The sequence below is a fragment of the Sebastes umbrosus genome, chromosome 12 (assembly GCF_015220745.1).
Source record: "Sebastes umbrosus isolate fSebUmb1 chromosome 12, fSebUmb1.pri, whole genome shotgun sequence".
NCBI classification, from domain to species: Eukaryota; Metazoa; Chordata; class Actinopteri; order Perciformes; family Sebastidae; genus Sebastes; species Sebastes umbrosus.
Window position 1 is genome coordinate 28432125 of NC_051280.1, and position 22887 is coordinate 28455011.

At 42.9% G+C, this 22887-nt stretch overlaps 4 protein-coding genes and 1 long non-coding RNA gene across 5 annotated transcripts; 1 reads left to right on the plus strand and 4 right to left on the minus strand.

Annotated features, from left to right (window-relative positions):
* Positions 1-641: 641 nt before the first annotated feature.
* On the minus strand, positions 642-3184 carry LOC119498337 (tripartite motif-containing protein 16-like). Its single transcript, XM_037787128.1, has one exon. It carries the CDS (start codon positions 2883-2885, stop codon positions 1218-1220), a length of 1668 nt encoding a protein of 555 aa, XP_037643056.1. The 5' UTR covers positions 2886-3184; the 3' UTR covers positions 642-1217.
* A 2223-nt stretch (positions 3185-5407) lies between these two features.
* On the minus strand, positions 5408-8328 carry LOC119498339 (tripartite motif-containing protein 16-like). The gene has a single exon (XM_037787132.1). It carries the CDS (start codon positions 7944-7946, stop codon positions 6279-6281), a length of 1668 nt encoding a protein of 555 aa, XP_037643060.1. The 5' UTR covers positions 7947-8328; the 3' UTR covers positions 5408-6278.
* A 2546-nt stretch (positions 8329-10874) lies between these two features.
* LOC119498345 lies at positions 10875-14977 on the plus strand. The gene is made up of 3 exons (XR_005209105.1): positions 10875-11039; positions 13022-13027; positions 14966-14977. It is a non-coding gene; the product is annotated as an uncharacterized LOC119498345 (long non-coding RNA).
* Positions 11433-14281, minus strand: LOC119498343 (tripartite motif-containing protein 16-like protein). The gene is made up of 2 exons (XM_037787136.1): positions 13958-14281; positions 11433-13666 (listed from the first exon to the last, which is right to left on the minus strand). The coding sequence occupies exons 1-2, from the start codon at positions 14201-14203 to the stop codon at positions 12536-12538; spliced, it is 1377 nt and encodes a 458-aa protein (XP_037643064.1). The 5' UTR covers positions 14204-14281; the 3' UTR covers positions 11433-12535.
* A 2588-nt stretch (positions 14978-17565) lies between the features above and the next one.
* LOC119498340 (tripartite motif-containing protein 16-like) lies at positions 17566-19472 on the minus strand. The gene has a single exon (XM_037787133.1). It carries the CDS (start codon positions 19435-19437, stop codon positions 17770-17772), a length of 1668 nt encoding a protein of 555 aa, XP_037643061.1. The 5' UTR covers positions 19438-19472; the 3' UTR covers positions 17566-17769.
* Between the last annotated feature and the right edge of the window lie 3415 nt (positions 19473-22887).

Here is a 22887-nt window from a genome sequence, read left to right on the forward strand (position 1 = left end):
CTTTCTGTGACTTGTGTAGTGCCTTTACAGTTCATTTAACTGGAGATGGGAGGTTATTTTGTCCTCTTTTCAAAATGGCTGGTGTATGCGAAGTAACAGGAATAAGACCCAAAATGCAGACTAGGCAGGCGGACTGATATGATTTATTGCAGCAGATAAACAGGCAGGTACATCCAGAACAGGTAACCAGAAAAAACAAAACAGATCAGATGGAACTCAAAGGCATGAGGCATACAGCAACTTTGACAAACTAGCAAGGAGTGTGTGAAAAAGGTCCGGTTATGAACAGCAGGGCTGATGAGGGAAAGTGGGAACAGGTGTGTAGGTGGGCGTGGACGTCTGAGGACATCTAGTGGATGGTTGGAGGATGGCAGGTTTGGGGAGTGAGAGGATAGTACATGGCCTGGGGCTGGAGACAGGAACAGAGAGCCAACCAACCAACTAGAAAGTCCTCATGACAAAAACAGAGCAATTCCTTTTCACAATAGAGAGACAATAAAGTAACATTACAACATTTTGAAAATTGTCTTATTTGCTTTCTTGCTGAGAGTTAGATAAAAAGACTGTTACCACTCTCATATCTGTCATATCAGCTGGCCTGGCTCGGCCCAAAGGTAATAAAGAAATCCACCAACCAGCACCTCTAAAGATCACTATTTAACAAGTCTCGTGTGTTTGATCCGTAAAAATAACCAAAGTGTAAAAATGACAAGTTGTGGTTTTACGGGATTTTTTTCTTGACTAGGAGCAGTAACTTCCTGAAGTCTCCGCTGGTTGCCTGGCAACTTAGTGACAACCCAACTCCAGGAACTGACTATGCCCACAGTCCGGTACATAACCCCCTGTAAAACCACAACTTCATGGTTTTACACTTTGGTTTTTGTACAGATTTAACAAACTAGATACATTATAATGTCATTCATCGGTGAGATATTGAGGTGCTGGGACGTTACCTTCGGACAGAGCCGGACTGGCTGTTTCCAGTCTTTATGCTAAGCTAAGATAACCGTCTGCTGGCTCTTCTTATCTAACTCTCAACAAGGAAGTGAATAAGCACATTTTCCAAAATGTCAAACTATTCCTTTAAGAGTTTGTAAACTGTGCTTACTTTGTCTATTATATGAAAAAAAAGAGAGATCAACAAACATGGAGACAAAACAAGATTAAAAAGAGTTAAAACACAGAATTGAACCCTCTGTCCCTCAAATGACTTCTGTCTATTTCAGTTTACAGAACTCAGCAGTGACATCATTACCTAAAAGCCAGAGTCCAGCATAGAGAGGCTCAGTGAATGTGATCTGGACTCTGTGGAGGAGAGTCATGGTTTCAGAGACGCTGTGGAAGGACAGAACACCTGCACTGTGATCCAGATACACTCCTACTCTGGAGGACCGAGGACCTGAGACGGGGGTTTGGACATTGTTGTACCTAAATCTATAACTGTTTTGGTAACAAGCTAACGCCCAAGATTTGTCATTCCATCCAAACAAACATTCATTCAACAACCCTGCTCTCCTGATACTCTTGTATGCGACTGCTACATAAACTCCTATCCCTCTCCACTCCACCTCCCAGTAACAACGTCCAGTCAGACTCTCTCTACTCAGGACCTGAGACCATCCAGTGAATCTGTCTGGGTGACTAGGATAAGACTGTTGTTGCATCATAAATGTTGCTTTTCTGTTCCCCTCAGATAATAACAGACATGTCTGTGCTGTGTTTGGATCCAGTGTTATTTCACGTGAATATTTCAAGAATCCAGCTCTGGTCTTGGGCTCTGGTTGTGACAGTAAAACATCCACTTCAGTCACTGTCTGTGAGACGTTTGTCCATTTCTCTCTCAGAACGTCCTGTAGTTTATCTCTGACTTCTGACACAGCCGCCGTCACGTCCTCAAAGTAGCTCAAAGAACGGATATTGATGCTGGATGTCGACTCGCTGAGTGGTGATAGTGAGGGGTAGTTGAGTAAAAACTGGTTGAGATCCTCTGTGTGTGACAGCAGCTTCATCTCAGCGTCTCTCCTCTTCAGCTCAGTGATCTCCTGCTCCAGCTTCTCCTGAAGCTCTTTGACTCGACTCACTTCACTTTTCTGCTGGGATCTGACCTGCTGCTTCACATCAGAGCTTCTTTTCTCCATGAGACGGATCAGCTCGGTGAAGATCTTCTCACTGTCGTTCACTGCTTTATCGGCAGAGCGATTGACAGCCTCCACCTCCTGTTGGAGCAGCTTCACATCTTTCTCTCTGTCCTGGATCCTCTGCTGGATGTTGACTCGACTCACCTCCAGCTCTCTCTGCCTCTCGGCCCTTTCTGCTGCAGCTGAGACGGTGTCGTGGCCTTTATGTTCATCCATTAAGCAGAGATAACAGATACACTGCTGATCAGTACGACAGAAAATCTTCATCACCTCATCGTGACGAGAGCAGATGTTCTCCTGGAGCTTCTTGGAGGGCTCCACCAGCTTGTGTTTCTTTAATTGAGCCACATCGTAATGAAGCTGGAGGTGTTTCTCACAGTAAGAGACCAGACACACCAGACAGGACTTGAAGGCTTTCAGTTTCCTACCAGTGCAGACATCACAGGCCACATCTTCAGGTCCAGCATAGCAGTGATCAGCAGGAGCAGCTTGGAGTCCAGTCTTCTTCAGTTCCTCCACTAAATCTGCTAACATGGTGCTTTTCATCAGGACAGGCCTCGGTGTGAAGGTCTGCCTACACTGAGGGCAGCTGTAGATCTTCCTCTCATCCTCTCCATCCCAGTGGTTTTGAATACAGTTCATGCAGTAGCTGTGTCCACAGGGAATAGTCCCCGGATCCTTCAGTAGATCCAGACAGATGGAACAAGAGATTGTTTCCTCGTCCAGCTGAACTCCTTTCTGCGCCATTTCACCTCTCAGTAGCAACGACTCTCTGAGTTTCACTTCCTGAGAAGTGAATCTAGTTTGAACTCTGATCTAAACAACATGTGTTTGTGCAGTGAATGGGGCCTGTCAGCTCTTGCACTTCACCACCATGTTGGTTACACCCTCCTTAAAACTGTAGATCTGAAGGGGAGGGAACAAGGAAATAAGAGGGCCGAGTGCAGCTCTGTGTGTTTGAGAGCAGGACGAGCAGGGAGGAGTTTTCAACCTGTGATTCATTCCAGGAAGCAGAGATTGTGAATTTTAACTCTGTTCGTTCCAATACCCATACTACCATACTATTTAGTATGACAGAAAAACATTTAGTATGTCCCAATACATAGTATGTCAAATGCAGTATGCCAAAAATACCATGTCTTACTACATCTGGTCGCATTTTGCAGAATTCAAGTAAGCATGCTTTTCTGGCTGTTCTGACCCACAATCCTCTGCACAGCAGATACATGAGCAAGAGGGTCAAAGGTCAAGGCGAAGTAGTATGTCCCAATAGTGCATTTAACAGTGCACACTTTGTAAGGGCAGCTGCAGTATGTACTAAAAGTTAAAAGTATGCGATTTGGAACATAGCCTCATTTTCCTCATTTAAAACAAAGCCTCGGTTAAAACCTGCTCCACATTTGAAAACATTTAATTTTTAGTTTTAAAATACTTCTTGGTGATGGCTCCATGTTTCTCTGACTCATCCTCAAATCCAGTTCAATTTTCTTCTACTTATTAAAACAGCTGTCTGACAGTAGGTTAATAGAGTTATCAAACTAAACTGTCTTAAAATCCATGAATTGATGAATGATAACAAAACAACAAAATATAAATTCAGAATATCGTATACTGAGTCAAACCAGCATTTCAAGCTCCAGATGGGTTTCAACAAATATCATCAAACACGTTGACACGCCTCAGAAGCTCCGTCTAAACCCACCCCCTCCCCTCGGGGCTCCTTGCAATGCAACGTCCCCCACACACACATGCACGGGCACTGCCGCATCGCAACTACTTCACAGCAGCGTCGGCGTTAGGGGCGGGCCATGAGCGTCCAGGCCCGTCCAAAAAGGTCACTGTGCCCCCTCAGCTGGATTCTCTCCTGACAAAAAACTAAATGAAATAACAGCTAAGCTATTAGTAAAATTAAGTCTTTCAGTTTGGTAATGGAAGGACTTAACACTGCAATGTAAAATAAAGCACAAAACAGTGATAGTTTTGCGTTTAGGAAACAACTAGGACATGTACTTGGGCTTGATTACATAGTTTTCTATTGGAGGGTCCTAACTGGCTGCGAGCAACACGGCGCTGCACAGCGCGGCGTGACGTTTTGTCTGAACTTCTATCGGATACACGGTTCCTATTTTTTCCTGTCACTCATATTGAGAGGAACGGCTGATTAGTTTAGATACAATGAGCCGATAAAACCGGGTCAGTTGTCCTGGATGTAAATGAAAATATTAACTTGATTTCTGACACTTTCAGCACAGGCATTGACGCTCGCAGTTATATGTAATAAAGTTCACTAGTGAAACTTTATTACGAGCTACCTGTCAAAAAATATAACAGCCACCTCACTAATGGTTCAAATAAAACACGAACACACAGCAGAAAGATACAACTATGGAAACTCTGGGAAATATGAGCCGTCACTACAATATGTCAGTAAGAAGCCTCGTTTTGATCCGCTCCGTTTGCGTGTTTTTAAAACTATTTTTTTTTTAATCTAGCTCAATAGAAAAAAATGAGAGAAAGTAGACCTACAAACCTGGTGCATTAAAGCACAATTAGGACCAAGAGAGTAAAAAGCATCCTGTGCTCCTCTCACATCTTACTTTTTCTACCTGTTTGGATTATTCTGTTCAGTATTGTGGAATAAAACAATGGACTAATGTTACACTACAGCAGGCTGAGCAGGGACAACAACTGGTGAGTGAAACATCCACAAACCTCAGTCACGTTACTGTCCAAACATTTTTCCTTCCGGTTCAGTTTCTGCTTCTGTCAATCTCGTGCAGGATCTGGGAGTGATGTGCTGTGCTACTACATCACTATAACAAGAGTTTCAAGTGCTGGCCTGTATTCATTAGAATGTGTGCAAGCATTTTTGGGTATTAATATACTAATCCAAATAATTCATGATGAGATATTATTAATCACACCAGAAACACATTTTTTGTTTTCACCTGTACTCGTATTATATGCAGTATTACTCCATTTAATCAGTTTTGCATATTTGCTGTGGATTTGAAACTTTGCTACTTCTGATTAATTACCTGAATGTAGAATTAATCTGTATATTGTTGTTCTTCATTAAAAAGAAAATACATTTATAAAGTGTTTGTTTCAAGGTGTTTTAAAAAACATTAACGTCTAATTTGTATCTCTTTCTGTGACTTGTGCAGTGCCTTTACAGTTCATTTAACTGGAGATGGGAGGTTATTTTGTCCTCTATTCATAATGGCTGGTGTATGCGAAGTAACAGGAATAAGACCCAAAATGCAGACTAGGCAGGCGGACTGATATGATTTATTGCAGCAGATAAACAGGCAGGTACATCCAGAACAGGTAACCAGAAAAAACAAAACAGATCAGATGGAACTCAAAGGCATGAGGCATACGGCAACTTTGACAAACTAGCAAGGAGTGTGTGGAAAAAAGGGCCGGTTATGAACAGCAGGGCTGATGAGGGAAAGTGGGAATAGGTGTGTAGGTGGGCGTGGACGTCTGAGGACATCTAGTGGATGGTTGGAGGATGGCAGGTTTGGGGAGTGTGAGGATAGTACATAGCCTGGGGCTGGAGACAGGAACAGAGAGCCAACCAACCAACTAAAAAGTCCTCATGACAAAAACAGAGCAATTCCTTTTCACAATAGAGAGACATTAAAGTAACATTACAACATTTTGGAAAATTGTCTTATTTGCTTTCTTGCTGAGAGTTAGATGAAAAGATTGTTACCACTCTCATATCTGTCATATCAGCTGGCCTGGCTCGGCCCAAAGGTAATAAAGAAATCCACCAACCAGCACCTCTAAAGATCACTATTTAACAAGTCTCATGTGTTTGATCCGTACAAATAACCAAAGTGTAAAAATAACAAGTTGTGATTTTACAGGATTTTTTTTTTGACTAGGAGCAGTAACTTCCTGAAGTCTCCGCTGGTTGCCTAAGCTAAGATAACAATCTGCTGGCTCTTCTTATCTAACTCTCAACAAGGAAGTGAATAAGCACATTTTCCAAAATGTCAAACTATTCCTTTAAGAGTTTGTAAACTGTGCTTACTTTGTCTATTATATGAAAAAAGAGAGATCAACAAAACGAGTTTAAAAAGAGTTAAAACACAGAATTGAACCCTCTGTCCCTCAAATGACTTCTGTCTATTTCAGTTTACAGAACTCAGCAGTGACATCATAATCTAAAAGCGAGAGTCCAGCATAGAGAGGCTCAGTGAATGTGGTCTGGACTCTGTGGAGGAGAGTCATGGTTTCAGAGACGCTGTAGAAGGACAGAACACCTGCACTGTGATCCAGGTACACTCCTACTCTGGAGGACCAAGGACCTGAGACGGGGGTTTGGACATAGTTGTAACAAAATGTATAACTGTCTTGGTCACAATCTAACGCCCAAGATTTGTCATTCCATCCAAACAAACATTCATTCAACCTCCCTGCTCTCCTGATACTCTTGTATGCGACTGCTACATAAACTCTTCTCCCTCTCCACTCCACCTCCCAGTAACAACGTCCAGTCAGACTCTCTCTACTCAGGACCTGAGGCCATCTAGTGAATCTGTCTGGGTGACTAGGATAAGACTGATGTTGTCTCATTTTTGTTGCTTTTCTGTTCCCCTCAGATAATAACAGCTGTGTGTATGCTGTGTTTGGATCCAGTGTTATTTCACGTGAATATTTCAAGAATTCAGCTCTGGTCTTGGGCTCTGGTTGTGACAGTAAAACATCCACTTCAGTCACTGTCTGTGAGACGTTTATCCATTTCTCTCTCAGAACGTCCTGTAGTTTATCTCTGACTTCTGACACAGCCGCCGTCATGTCCTCAAAGTAGCTCAGAGGACGGATATTGATGCTGGATGTAGATTCACTGAGTGGTGACAGTGAGGGGTAGTTGAGTAAAAACTGGTTGAGATCCTCTGTGTGTGACAGCAGCTTCATCTCAGCGTCTCTCCTCTTCAGCTCAGTGATCTCCTGCTCCAGCTTCTCCTGAAGCTCTTTGACTCGACTCACTTCACTTTTCTGCTGGGATCTGACCTGCTGCTTCACATCAGAGCTTCTTTTCTCCATGAGACGGATCAGCTCGGTGAAGATCTTCTCACTGTCCTTCACTGCTTTATCGGCAGAGCGATTGACAGCCTTCACCTCCTGTTGGAGCAGCTTCACATCTTTCTCTCTGTCCTGGATCCTCTGCTGGATGTTGAGTCGACTCACCTCCAGCTCTCTCTGCCTCTCAGTCCTTTCTGCTGCAGCTGAGACGGTGTCGTGGCCTTTATGGTCATCCACAGAGCAGAGATAACAGATACACTGCTGATCAGTACGACAGAACATCTTCATCACCTCGTCGTGACGAGAGCAGATGTTCTCCTGGAGCTTCTTGGAGGGCTCCACCAGCTTGTGTTTCTTTAATTTAGCCACATCGTAATGAAGCTGGAGGTGTTTCTCACAGTAAGAGACCAGACACATCAAACAGGACTTGAAGGCTTTCAGTTTCCTACCAGTGCAGACATCACAGGCCACATCTTCAGGTCCAGCATAGCAGTGATCAGCAGGAGCAGCTTGGAGTCCAGTCTTCTTCAGTTCCTCCACTAAATCTGCTAACATGGTGCTTTTCATCAGGACAGGCCTCGGTGTGAAGGTCTGCCTACACTGAGGGCAGCTGTAGATCTTCTTCTCATCCTCTCCATCCCAGTGGTTTTGAATACAGTTCATGCAGTAGCTGTGTCCACAGGGAATAGTCACCGGATCCTTCAGTAGATCCAGACAGATGGAACAAGAGATTTTTTCCTCGTCCAGCTGAATTCCTTTCTGCGCCATTTCACCTCTCAGTAGCAACAACTGTCTGAGTTTCACTTCCTGAGAAGTGAATTTAGTTTGAGGTCTGATCTAATGGGGCCTGTCAGCTCTCACCATGTCGGTTACACCCACTTTCAAACTGTAGATCTGAAGGGGAGGAACAAGGAAATAAGAGGGCCGAGTGCAGCTCTGTGTGTTTGAGAGCAGGATGAGCAGGGAGGAGTTTTCAACCTATGATTCATTCCAAGAAGCAGAGATTGTGAATTTTAACTCTGTTCGTTCCAATACCCATACTACCATACTATTTAGTATGACAGAAAAAGATTTAGTATGTCCCAATACATAGTATGTCAAATGCAGTATGCCAAAAATACCATGTCTTACTACATCTGGTCGCATTTTGCAGAATGCAAGTAGGCATGCTTTTCTGGCATTTCTGACCCACAATCCTCTGCACAGCAGATATATGAGCAAGAGGGTCAAAGGTCAAGGTGAAGTAGTCTGTCCCAATACTGCATTTAACAGTGCACACTTTGTAAGGGCAGCTGCAGTCACTTGTAAACTGCCTACATGCAATAAAAATCTGGATGTCATCTAACTTCCTAAAACTCAACAGCAACAAAACCGAGCTCATGGTTGTGGCTCCCAAGGCCCTGCTCCGGAAGGTTGGAGATCTCCACCTGGACGTTGACGGCTGTTCCTTCTCCCCATCCTCGGAAGTCCGCAACCTGGGTGTCATCCTGGACCCAACACTATCATTCCAGTCTCATATCAGGTTCATCACCAAATCCGCCTTCTTCCACCTCAAAAACATCTCACGTCTCCGGCAATCACTCTCTGACTCTGTGGCAGAAACCCTCATCCACGCTTTCGTCACCTCCCGTTTGGACTACTGCAATGGAGTTCTGTCCGGGGTTCCCAGCAAAGCCCTGGACAGGCTCCAGTATGTGCAAAACTCGGCTGCCAGGGTTCTCACCCGCACCAAGCCCTGGCAGCACATCACCCCCACCCTCATCCACCTCCACTGGCTCCCGGTCAAGTCCCGCATCACCTACAAGATCCTCCTCCTCACCTACAAATCCCTCAATGCCCTGGCTCCTCAGTATTTATCTAACCTCCTCCACCCTTACACACAGCCCCGGAACCTTAGATCCTCAGGCACGGGTCAGCTCTCCATCCCTCACACAAGAATGAGAACTTTTGGGGACAGAGCCTTCAGTGTGACAGCCCCCACACTTTGGAACTCTCTCCCCATAGAGCTCCGCAACGCACCATCTCTGGACACCTTCAAAAGACTCCTCAAAACCCACCTCTTCACCAAGGCCTATGGCCTCTAGCTACTGTTACATTTGTTGTGTTTATTTATGTCTTTGTTAAGCGTCCTTGGGTTTCATGAAAGGCGCTATATAAATCCAAGCTATTATTATTATTATTATTATTGCAGTATGTACTAAAAGTTAAAAGTATGCGATTTGGAACAGAGCCTCATTTTCACCATTTACAACGAAGCCTCGGTTAAAACCTGCTCTACATTTGAAAACATTTAAGTTTTTACTTTTAAAATACTTCTTGGTGATGGCTCCATGTTTCTCTGACTCATCCTCAAATTCAGTTAAATTTTCTTTTACTGATTAAAACAGCTGTCTGACAGTAGGTTAATAGAGTTATCAAACTAAACTGTCTTAAAATCCATGAATTGCTGAATGATAACAAAACAACAAAATAGAATTTCAGAATATCATATACTGAGTCAAACCAGCATCTCAAGCTTCAGATGGGTTTCAACAAATATCATCAAACACGTTTTTTGCTGCAGCTCTGAATCCAGAAAGACACGATTGGACCAGATCAGCTGCTTCTGCAGTTAAAGATCGGGTCGACGATGTTGGAAAGCTAGCCTAATTTGAAAGTAGCATCGCCTCAGAAGCTCCGTCTGAACCCACCCCCTCCCCTCGGGGCTCCTTGCAATGCAACGCCCCCCCACACACATGCACGAGCACTGCCGCATCGCAACTACTTCACAGCAGCGTCGGCGTTAGGGGCGGGCCATGGGGGTCCAGGCCCGTCCAAAAAGGTCACTGTGCCCCCTCAGCTGAATTCTCTCCTGACAAAAAACTAAACTGAAATAACAGCTAAGCTATTAGTAAAATTAAGTCTTTCAGTTTGGTAATGGAAGGACTTAACACTGCAATGCAAAATAAAGCACAAAACAGTGATAGTTTTGCATTTAGGAAACAACTAGGACATGTACTTGGGCTTGATTACATAGTTTTCTATTGGAGTGTCCTAACTGGCCGCGAGCAACACGGCGCTGCACAGCGCGGCGTGACGTTTTGTCTGAACTTCTATCGGATACACGGTTCCTATTTTTTCCTGTCACTCATTTTGAGAGGAACGGCTGATTAGTTTAGATAAAATGAGCCGATAAAACCGGGTCAGTTGTCCTGGATGTAAATGAAAATATTAACTTGATTACTGACACTTTCAGCACAGGCATTGACGCTCGCAGTTATATGTAATAAAGTTCACTAGTGAAACTTTATTACAAGCTACCTGTCAAAAAATATAACAGCCACCTCACTAATGGTTCAAATAAAACACGAACACACAGCAAAAAGATACAACTATGGAAACTCTGGGAAATATGAGCCATCACTACAATATTTCAGTAAGAAGCCTCGTTTTGATCCGCTCCGTTTGCGTGTTTTTTTAATTTTTTTTTTTTTTTATCTAGCTCAATAGAAAAAAATTTGAGAAAGTAGACCTACAAACCTGGTGCTTTAAAGCACAATTAGGACCAAGAGAGTAAAAAGCATCTTGTGCTCCTCTCACATCTTACTTTTTCTACCTGTTTGGATTATTCTTTTCAGTATTGTGGAATAAAACAATGGACTAATGTTACACTACAGCAGGCTGAGCAGGGAAACAACTGGTGAGTGAAACATCCACAAACCTCAGTCACGTTACTGTCCAAACATTTTTCCTTCCGGTTCAGTTTCTGCTTCTGTCAATCTCGTGCAGGATCTGGGAGTGATATGCTGTGCTACTACATCACTATAACAAGAGTTTCAAGTGCTGGCCTGTATTCATTAGAATGTGTGCAAGCATTTTTGGGTATTAATATACTAATCCAAATAAATCATGATGAGATATTATTAATCACACCAGAAACACATTTTTTTTCACCTGTACTCGTATTATATGCAGTATTACTCCATTTAATCAGTTTTGCATATTTGCTGTGGATTTGAAACGTTGCTACTTCTGATTAATTACCTGAATGTAGAATTAACCTGTTTATTGTTGTTCTCCATTAAAAAGAAAATACATTTATAAAGTGTTTGTTTCAAGGTGTCTTAAAAAGCGTTAACATCTAATTTGTATCTCTTTCTGTGACTTGTGTAGTGCCTTTACAGTTCATTTAACTGGAGATGGGAGGTTATTTTGTCCTCTTTTCAAAATGGCTGGTGTATGCGAAGTAACAGGAATAAGACCCAAAATGCAGACTAGGCAGGCGGACTGATATGATTTATTGCAGCAGATAAACAGGCAGGTACATCCAGAACAGGTAACCAGAAAAAACAAAACAGATCAGATGGAACTCAAAGGCATGAGGCATACGGCAACTTTGACAAACTAGCAAGGAGTGTGTGAAAAAGGGCCGGTTATGAACAGCAGGGCTGATGAGGGAAAGTGGGAACAGGTGTGTAGGTGGGCGTGGACGTCTGAGGACATCTAGTGGATGGTTGGAGGATGGCAGGTTTGGGGAGTGTGAGGATAGTACATGGCCTGGGGCTGGAGACAGGAACAGAGAGCCAACCAACCAACTAGAAAGTCCTCATGACAAAAACAGAGCAATTCCTTTTTCACAATAGAGAGACATTAAAGTAACATTACAACATTTTGGAAGATTGTCTTATTTGCTTTCTTGCTGAGAGTTAGATGAAAAGATTGTTACCACTCTCATATCTGTCATATCAGCTGGCCTGGCTCGGCCCAAAGGTAATAAAAAAATCCACCAATCAGCACCTCTAAAGATCACTATTTAACAAGTCTCGTGTGTTTGATCCGTACAAATAACCAAAGTGTAAAAACGACAAGTTGTGGTTTTACGGGATTTTTTTCTTGACTAGGAGCAGTAACTTCCTGAAGTCTCCGCTGGTTGCCTGGCAACTTAGTGACAACCCAACTCCAGGAACTGACTATGCCCGCAGTCCGGTACATAACCCCCTGTAAAACCACAACTTAATGATTTTACACTTTGGATTTTGTACAGATTTAACAAACTAGATACAGTATAATGTCATTCATCGGTGAAATATTGAGGTGCTGGGATGTTACCTTCGGACAGAGCCGGACTAGCTGTTTCCAGTCTTTATGCTAAGCTAAGATAACCGTCTGCTGGCTCTTCTTATCTAACTCTCAGCAAGGAAGTGAATAAGCACATTTTCCAAAATGTCAAACTATTCCTTTAAGAGTTTGTAAACTGTGCTTACTTTGTCTATTATATGAAGAAGAAAAAAAGAGAGATCAACAAACATGGAGACAAAACGAGTTTAAAAAGAGTTAAAACACAGAATTGAACCCTCTGTCCCTCAAATGACTTCTGTCTATTTCAGTTTACCGAACTCAGCAGTGTCATCATAAGTTGAAAGGCAGAGTCCAGCATAGAGAGGCTCAGTGAATGTGGTCTGGACTCTGTGGAGGAGAGTCATGGTTTCAGAGACGCTGTAGAAGGACAGAACACCTGCACTGTGATCCAGGTACACTCCTACTCTGGAGGACCGAGGACCTGAGACGGGAGTTTGGACATTGTTGTACCTAAATCTAAAATGTTTTTGTTCACAATCTAACGCCCAAGATTTGTCATTCCATCCAAACCAACATTGATTCGCCCTCCCTGCTCTCCTGATACTCTTGTATGCGACTGCTACATAAACTTTTGCCCCTCTCCACTCCACCTCCCAGTAACAACGTCCAGTCAGACTCTCTCTACTCAGGACCTGATGACCTCCAGTGAATCTGTCTGGGTGACTAGGATAAGACTGATGATGCATCATAAATGTTGCTTTTCTGTTCCCCTCAGATAATAACAGCAGTGTGTTTGCTGTGTTTGGATCCAGTGTTATTTCATGTGAATATTTCAAGAATTCAGCTCTGGTCTTGGGCTCTGGTTGTGACTGTAAAACATCCACTTCAGTCACTGTCTGTGAGACGTTTGTCCATTTCTCTCTCAGAACGTCCTGTAGTTTATCTCTGACTTCTGACACAGCCGCCGTCACGTCCTCAAAGTAGCTCAGAGGACGGATATTGATTCTGGATGTAGATTCGCTGAGTGGTGACAGTGAGTGGTAGTTGAGTAAAAACTGGTTGAGATCCTCTGTGTGTGACAGCAGCTTCATCTCAGCGTCTCTCCTCTTCAGCTCAATGATCTCCTGCTCCAGCTTCTCCTGAAGCTCTTTGACTTGACTCACTTCACTTTCCTGCTGGGATCTGACCTGCTGCTTCACATCAGAGCTTCTTTTCTCCATGAGACGGATCAGCTCGGTGAAGATCTTCTCACTGTCCTTCACTGCTTTATCAGCAGAGTGATTGACAGCCTCCACCTCCTGTTGGAGCAGCTTCACATCTTTCTCTCTGTCCTGGATCCTCTGCTGGATGTTGAGTCGACTCACCTCCAGGTCTCTCTGCCTCTCAGTCCTTTCTGCTGCAGCTGAGACGGTGTCGTGGCCTTTATGTTCATCCACAGAGCAGAGATAACAAATACACTGCTGATCAGTACGACAGAACATCTTCATCACCTCATCGTGACGAGAGCAGATGTTCTCCTGGAGCTTCTTGGAGGGCTCCACCAGCTTGTGTTTCTTTAATTGAGCCACATCGTAATGAAGCTGGAGGTGTTTCTCACAGTAAGAGACCAGACACACCAGACAGGACTTGAAGGCTTTTAGTTTCCTACCAGTGCAGACATCACAGGCCACATCTTCAGGTCCAGCATAGCAGTGATCAGCAGGAGCAGCTCGGAGTCCAATCTTCTTCATTTCCTCCACTAAATCTGCTAACATGGTGCTTTTCATCAGGACAGGCCTCCGTTTGAAGGTCTGCCTACACTGAGGGCAGCTGTAGATCTTCTTCTTGTCCTCTCCATCCCAGTGGGTTTGAATACAGTTCATGCAGTAGCTGTGTCCACAGGGAATAGTCACCGGATCCTTCAGTAGATCCAGACAGATGGAACAAGAGATTGTTTCCTCGTCCAGCTGAACTCCTTTCTGCGCCATTTCTCCTCTCAGTGACAACAACTCTCTGAGTTTCACTTCCTGAGAAGTGAATCTAGTTTGAGCTCTGATCTAAACAGCATGTGTTTGTGTTGGGAATGGGGCCAGTCAGCTCTCACCATGTCGGTTACACCCACTTTCAAACTGTAGATCTGAAGGGGGAGGGAACAAGGAAATAAGAGGGCCGAGTGCAGCTCTGTGTGTTTGAGAGCAGGACGAGCAGGGAGGGGTTATCAACCTATGATCCATTCCAGGAAGCAGAGATTGTGAATTTTAACTCTGTTCGTTCCAATACCCATACTACCATACTATTTAGTATGACAGAAAAAGATTTAGTATGTCCCAATACATAGTATGTCAAATGCAGTATGCCAAAAATACCATGTCTTACTACATCTGGTCGCATTTTGCAGAATGCAAGTAAGCATGCTTTTCTGGCTGTTCTGACCCACAATCCTCTGCACAGCAGATACATGAGCAAGAGGGTCAAAGGTCAAGGTGAAGTAGTCTGTCCCAATACTGCATTTAACAGTGCACACTTTGTAAGGGCAGCTGCAGTATGTACTAAAAGTTAAAAGTATGCGATTTGTAACATAGCCTCATTTTCACCATTTACAACGAAGCCTCGGTTAAAACCTGCTCCACATTTGAAAACATTTAAGTTTTTAGTTTTAAAATACTTCTTGGTGATGGCTCCATGTTTCTCTGACTCATCCTCAAATCCAGTTCAATTTTCTTTTACTGATTAAAACAGCTGTCTGACAGTAGGTTAATAGAGTTATCAAACTAAACTGTCTTAAAATCCATGAATTGCTGAATGATAACAAAACAACAAAATAGAATTTCAGAATATCGTATACTGAGTCAAACCAGCATTTCAAGCTTCAGATGGTTTCAACAAATATCATCAAACACGTTGACACGCCTCAGAAGCTCCGTCTAAACCCACTCCCTCCCCTCGGGGCTTCTTGCAATGCAACGTCCCCCACACACACATGCACGAGCACTGCCGCATCGCAACTACTTCACAGCAGCGTCGGCGTTAGGGGCGGGCCATGGGGGTCCAGGCCCGTCCAAAAAGGTCACTGTGCCCCCTCAGCTGAATTCTCTCCTGACAAAAAACTAAACTGAAATAACAGCTAAGCTATTAGTAAAATTAAGTCTTTCAGTTTGGTAATGGAAGGACTTAACACTGCAATGCAAAATAAAGCACGAAACAGTGATAGTTTTGCATTTAGGAAACAACTAGGACATGTACTTGGGCTTGATTACATTGTTTTCTATTGGAGGGTCCTAACTGGTCGCGAGCAACACGGCGCTGCACAGCGCGGCGTGATGTTTTGTCTGAACTTCTATCGGATACACGGTTCCTATTTTTTCCTGTCACTCATATTGAGAGGAACGGCTGATTAGTTTAGATAAAATGAGCCGATAAAACCGGGTCAGTTGTCCTGGATGTAAATGAAAATATTAACTTGATTTCTGACACTTTCAGCACAGGCATTGACGCTCGCAGTTATATGTAATAAAGTTCACTAGTGAAACTTTATTACGAGCTACCTGTCAAAAAATATAACAGCCACCTCACTGATGGATCAAATAAAACACGAACACACAGCACAAAGACACAACTATGAAAACTCTGGGAAATATGAGCCGTCACTACAGTATTTCAGTAAGAAGCCTCGTTTTGATCCGCTCCGTTGGCGTGTTTTTTTTAAAAAAAAAATGTTTTTAATCTAGCTCAATAGAAAAAAATGAGAGAAAGTAGACCTACAAACCTGGTGCATTAAAGCACAATTAGGACCAAGAGAGTAAAAAGCATCCTGTGCTCCTCTCACATCTTACTTTTTCTACCTGTTTGGATTATTCTGTTCAGTATTGTGGAATAAAACAATGGACTAATGTTACACTACAGCAGGCTGAGCAGGGACAACAACTGGTGAGTGAAACATCCACAAACCTCAGTCACGTTACTGTCCAAACATTTTTACTTCTGGTTCAGTTTCTGCTTCTGTCAATCTCGTGCAGGATCTGGGAGTGATGTGCTGTGCTACTACATCACTATAACAAGAGTTTCAAGTGCTGGCCTGTATTCATTAGAATGTGTGCAAGCATTTTGGAGTATTAATATACTAATCCAAATAAATCATGATGAGATATTATTAATCACACCAGAAACACATTTTGTTTTCACCTGTACTCTTATTATATGCAGTATTACTCCATTTAATCAGTTTTGCATATTTGCTGTGGATTTGAAACTTTGCTACTTCTACTTCTGATTAATTACCTGAATGTAGAATTAACCTGTTTATTGTTGTTCTCCATTAAAAAGAAAATACATTTATAAAGTGTTTGTTTCAAGGTGTTTTAAAAAACATTAACATCTAATTTGTATCTCTTTCTGTGACTTGTGTAGTGCCTTTACAGTTCATTTAATTGGAGATGGGAGGTTATTTTGTCCTCTTTTCAAAACGGCTGGTGTATGCGGGGTAACAGGAATAAGACCCAAAATGCAGACTAGGCAGGCAGACTGATATGATTTATTGCAGCAGATAAACAGGCAGGTACATCCAGAACAGGTAACCAGAAAAAACAAAACAGATCAGATGGAACTCAAAGGCATGAGGCATACAGCAACTTTGACAAACTAGCAAGGAGTGTGTGAAAAAGGGCCGGTTATGAACAGCAGGGCTGATGAGGGAAAGTGGTAACAGGTGTGTAGGTGGGCGTGGACGTCTGAGGGCATCTAGTGGATGGTTGGAGGATGGCAGGTTTGGGGAGTGTGAGGATAGTACATGGCCTGGGGCTGGAGACAGGAACAGAGAGCCAACCAACCAACTAGAAAGTCCTCATGACAAAAACAGAGCAATACCTTTTCACAATAGAGAGACATTAAAGTAACATTACAACATTTTGGAAGATTGTCTTATTTGCTTTCTTGCTGAGAGTTAGATGAAAAGATTGTTACCACTCTCATATCTGTCATATCAGCTGGCCTGGCTCGACCCAAAGGTAATAAAAAAATCCACCAACCAGCACCTCTAAAGATCACTATTTAACAAGTCTCGTGTGTTTGATCCGTACAAATAACCAAAGTGTAAAAATGACAAGTTGTGGTTTTACAGGATTTTTTTCTTGACTATGAGCAGTAACTTCCTGAAGTCTCCGCTGGTTGCCTGGCAACTTAGTGACAACCCAACTCCAGGTCCTGACTATGCCCACAGTCCGGTACATAACCCCCTGTAAAACCACAACTTAATGGTTTTACACTTTGGTTTTTGCACAGATTTAACAAACTAGATACGTTATAATGTCATTCATCGGTGAAATATTGAGGTGCTGGGACGTTACCTTCTGCTGGCTCTTCTTATCTAACTCTCAACATGGAAGTGAATAAGCACATTTTCCAAAATGTCAAACTATTCCTTTAAGAGTTTGTAAACTGTGCTTACTTTGTCTATTATATGAAAAAAGAGAGAGAGATCAACAAACATGGAGACAAAACGAGTTTAAAAAGAGTTAAAACACAGAATTGAACCCACTGTCCCTCAAATGACTTCTGTCTATTTCAGTTTACACAACTCAGCAGTGACATCAGGATCTAAAAGCCAGAGTCCAGCACAGAGAGGCTCAGTGAATGTGGTCTGGACTCTGTGGAGGAGAGTCATGGTTTCAGAGACGCTGTAGAAGGACAGAACACCTGCACTGTGATCCAGGTACACTCCTACTCTGGAGGACCGAGGACCTGAGACGGGGGTTTTGACATAGTTGTACCAAAATGTATAACTGTTTTGGTCACAATCTAACGCCCAAGATTTGTCATTCCATCCAAACAAACATTCACTCGCCCTCCCTGCTCTCCTGGTACTCTTGTATGCGACTGCTACATAAACCTTTCTCCCTCTCCACTCCACCTCCCAGTAACAACGTCCAGTCAGACTCTCTCTACTCAGGACCTGACGAATCCCAATGAATCTGTCTGGGTGACTAGGATAAGACTGATGTTGCATCATAAATGTTGCTTTTCTGTTCCCCTCAGATAATAACAGCAGTGTGTTTGCTGTGTTTGGATCCAGTGTTATTTCACGTGAATATTTCAAGAATTCAGCTCTGGTCTTGGGCTCTGGTTGTGACAGTAAAACATCCACTTCAGTCACTGTCTGTGAGACGTTTGTCCATTTCTCTCTCAGAACGTCCTGTAGTTTATCTCTGACTTCTGACACAGCCGCCGTCACGTCCTCAAAGTAGCTCAGAGGACGGATATTGATGCTGGATGTAGATTCACTGAGTGGTGACAGTGAGGGGTAGTTGATTAAAAACTGGTTGAGATCTTCTGTGTGTGACAGCAGCTTCATCTCAGCGTCTCTCCTCTTCAGCTCAGTGATCTCCTGCTCCAGCTTCTCCTGAAGCTCTTTGACTCGACTCACTTCACTTTTCTGCTGGGATCTGACCTGCTGCTTCACATCAGAGCTTCTTTTCTCCATGAGACGGATCAGCTCGGTGAAGATCTTTTCACTGTCCTTCACTGCTTTATCAGCAGAGCGATTGACAGCCTTCACCTCCTGTTGGAGCAGCTTCACATCTTTCTCTCTGTCCTGGATCCTCTGCTGGATGTTGAGTCGACTCACCTCCAGCTCTCTCTGCCTCTCAGTCCTTTCTGCTGCAGCTGAGACGGTGTCGTGGCCTTTATGGTCATCCATTAAGCAGAGATAACAGATACACTGCTGATCAGTACGACAGAAAATCTTCATCACCTCATCGTGACGAGAGCAGATGTTCTCCTGGAGCTTCTTGGAGGGCTCCACCAGCTTGTGTTTCTTTAATTGAGCCACATCGTAATGAGGCTGGAGGTGTTTCTCACAGTAAGAGAACAGACACACCAGACAGGACTTGAAGGCTTTCAGTTTCCTACCAGTGCAGACATCACAGGCCACATCTTCAGGTCCAGCATAGCAGTGATCAGTAGGAGCAGCTTGGAGTCCAGTCTTCTTCAGTTCCTCCACTAAATCTGCTAACATGGTGCTTTTCATCAGGACAGGCCTCGGTGTGAAGGTCTGCCTACACTGAGGGCAGCTGTAGATCTTCTTCTCATCCTCTCCATCCCAGTGGTTTTGAATACAGTTCATGCAGTAGCTGTGTCCACAGGGAATAGTCACCGGATCCTTCAGTAGATCCAGACAGATGGAACAAGAGAAGGTTTCCTGCTCCAGCTGAATTCCTTTCTGCGCCATTTCACTTTTCAGTGACAACAACTCTCTGAGTTTCACTTCCTGAGAAGTGAATCTAGTTTGAACTCTGATCTAAACAACATGTGTTATGCAGTGAATGAGGCCTGTCAGCTCTTGCACTTCACCACCATGTTGGTTAGACCCTCCTTAAAACTGTAGATCTGAAGGGGAGGGAACAAGGAAATAAACCGTGGAGCTGTCGTGTTTGAGAGCAGGACGAGCAGGGAGGGGTTATCAACCTATGATTCATTCCAGTGTACTGTATCTGTCTGTGTGCACATTTTGACCCTGGCACTAGCAAGACGCAGGGTGTGCCTGAGGAGTTATCTGTAGCCTCCAGTACCTCCTCATTTCAAAACAGAAACCAAAATAAGGTGGCAGCTGGCTGGAGAAGATCACTAGATAACAACCTACTTGCTCTTGGCTATATTGTGTGTTATTTCCAGTAAGTATATAAAATAAAATGTGTGTTTTCTGATAAAAAAAAAAGTACGAACGTAGGAAGATAACAAGTATTACCAACCCATCTTTGAGGTGGTTACGTCTTCAGCTCCAGTGTGATCTGGAGCTCACAGCTGATATGTTCCTGGTTTGTTTACATGACGTAACAGAAGTGCAGATTTAACGTATTCAGTGGACAGAGAGCATCAGATGCTACCTGATATGCGCGATAGTCGGACGCTCGCATCCAGTTAGGACACGGTGTTAGTTTATAACCTGTTTTTGTGGACATAACAGCATGTGTATGCGTGAGTGCGAGCCTGTGCGCATAAGTGGCAGTATGTCTACACCTCTCTGTCAGTTTATTACTTTCATGAAACATGGTAATGTTAAAGATACACTTAATAAAGGCTAAATGAGGTGAAAAAAAATGCCCCCTCTGTCATAGCTGATTGCCCGTCCGCCCCTAACACTCTGGCGCCGACCCTGCTTCACAGACACAGAGCGGAGAGAGGACCTTAGCTCAACAACGCTTCCTCATGACAAGTAACCGCGGCAGTGATCGTTTTGGCCGAGTTTACTCTTTTATTCTCCAGTAAACGTGCGGCGGCGACGCACTTTGAGTTCAGGCTGGTGCACGCCAAGGGTAGAGTACAAGCAGGGAGGCATCTGATTGGTTCTTTCCAAGCGGACCGCAAGGCAATGATTGGTAGACGTTTTTAAGTTTACATTTTTTAAGATTACAGCAGCTACAGATGACGGCTATTTTCCGGTCCTTTTTCAGAGCTCATCAGTAATGGATCGCTGTCGGGGTGTAAAGACCATTTCAACCAATATAACAAATAGTGTATACTGGAGAACATCGTCAACCCTGCCTTTAATTTGTTGATTAATATGAATGCATGAATCTGTAACATGGATAAATGTTTTATTTTCATGATTCCCTTAAAATGATTAAAGATTTATGGATAGTTGTAAAGAAAACTGTTCGTATTAAAGTTTCACCTTAAAATAAAATATTTTTCAAACACACCGTGGTCGACCTGAACTTCAGTAGGTGGAAGCATGAAGTAAAATGAGTCCAAAAGAAACCAGAACACTTTTGACTCTGACACAGGCAGATTAGGGCCGACGGTGCCACAACGGGAACACAACGCAAAAAACTAGGGAACTGAGATTTAGCTGCAGGTACTTGACCTGCTATGCTAGAATAAAGGAACACACCGCCATATGTCATGCTGGACACACACACACACACACACACACACACACACACATACACAGAGAGAACAGGTGGATTACCTCAGTGCTGCTTAACACATGGCTGAGATGCAGCATACTTTGACTGAGGAGAGCTGAGGAGAAACATTATATACAGCCACCATCAGAATGAAGGTAAGGCCGCTACGGTTATTAACAGATAATACAACTTAAAGTTCATTGGTTGTCGTCATTTCCCATGATTACTTGCTTGCAAGATCTCTGTTTAAACACCAGGTTGAATGAACAGTACATTATCAGCTTACTGGTTCTTGTAAAGTACTGCTGATTGCTGAGGTGGCTGCTTGATGATTGGAACCATCCTGCTGCTACAAATTCACAATAATTCATACCTTCTTTCTTTTCTTTAGCAACGCTGTAGTAGTTAAACCTGTTGGATAAACCCCAGCAGGTTGTAGGAGCCTGGCCAGGTTGGGGATTTTCCCAGTAAATCCCAGCGAGGAAGCTCCTGGAAGAAGCTAAACTACTTATCCCTGTCCACATGGCCCGCTGCGTTCTACCAACACATTATCACTAGTGCTTTCAATCACATTCAGTGGTGGAGTGTCAAACATGGATGGAAAAATGTCTCCCCTTTTAAGAGACACATCGCTCACAAATTGGTGGATAAACTGGAGAGCGAATGGACTTCCTGATTGTGTTACTTTTTGAAAGAAACAAGAGAACAGATAAAACAGATAATAGGCTCCCACTTCCTAAATTAGGAGTAACAAAAATGGCAAAAGAAGACATTTACTAATCGTAAATGTCCCCTAAGGGGGGCCCAGACCCCAGGTTGTGAACTACTGAGCTAGTGAACACATACATTTGTCAGGAAGACACAAAAATTACTGATATTACTGACTTAATAATTATATTCCGCTATTTCCCAATAGCCGGTAATTTATTTAATACATTTCCAGGGAAAAGAATACAAAGTTAATTGATATGCTTTATTTCCATGTCTGCTGGTAAATAGGTGATAATTAGCAAATAACTTCTTTGAAATTTCTTTAAAAAACTCCCTGAATCATGACATTAGCTACCAGGTTACATTTGTGCAGACAATAAATCACCCAGTGGTGAGATCTGTGCCTGATCAGAAGTGTCTTCTTTTGGTTTTCGACTTCCGATCTCAAACCTAAGGGCCCTATTTTAACCATTATATGCTATTTTAGCATGTAATTATTAAATAATGTTTATAATAAAGTAATTTTTGATAGATTTTGAGGTAGATATTGGGGTAATTTGGCATTAATTCCAAATTTATTTCAAATAAGTTACTTACTAATTAACGCCTCATTACCATGAAATTTGCAGACCTGTAAAATGAAGTGTTACCCCTAATTCAAAGATATTTAGTAAAAAAATATATCCAAAATAGCCTTCAAGTGTAATTTGTGTGTATTTTTTTTAATTTAAAACTGGTCATTAATAGCCCTATAATTCCCAGAGACATTACCAAAGACTGTGTCGGAGTTTCTATATCTATAGACCAATATTATATACTGTAAAGGAAGCTGAAGGAGAGGAAGTAATAGACCTGTTGTGTGCAGAGCATTCATCTGCAAACGCTAGATGGCAGCACTGTCGTATGTTAATCACATGTGGCAGCTCGTAACCCTGTCGTCCACATTAGGCAGCCATTCATCAAGGGGATTATTAGTTATTATCCATTATCAAGAGATATACGTTTGGATTAGTGCAACATAATCCTTGAATTATAATCCAGATCATCTCTGGGTGGTTTAA

Coding starts and splice junctions, on each gene's coding strand:
- LOC119498337 (XM_037787128.1), bottom strand. CDS start 2,885: ATGGCGCAGAAAGGAGTTCAGCTGGACGAGGAAACAATCTCTTGTTCC.
- LOC119498339 (XM_037787132.1), bottom strand. CDS start 7,946: ATGGCGCAGAAAGGAATTCAGCTGGACGAGGAAAAAATCTCTTGTTCC.
- LOC119498343 (XM_037787136.1), bottom strand. CDS start 14,203: ATGGCGCAGAAAGGAGTTCAGCTGGACGAGGAAACAATCTCTTGTTCC. Junction 13,667..13,957: donor TAGTGGAGGAAATGAAGAAG/ATTGGACTCCGA, acceptor TGCTCTGTGGAT/GAACATAAAGGCCACGACAC.
- LOC119498340 (XM_037787133.1), bottom strand. CDS start 19,437: ATGGCGCAGAAAGGAATTCAGCTGGAGCAGGAAACCTTCTCTTGTTCC.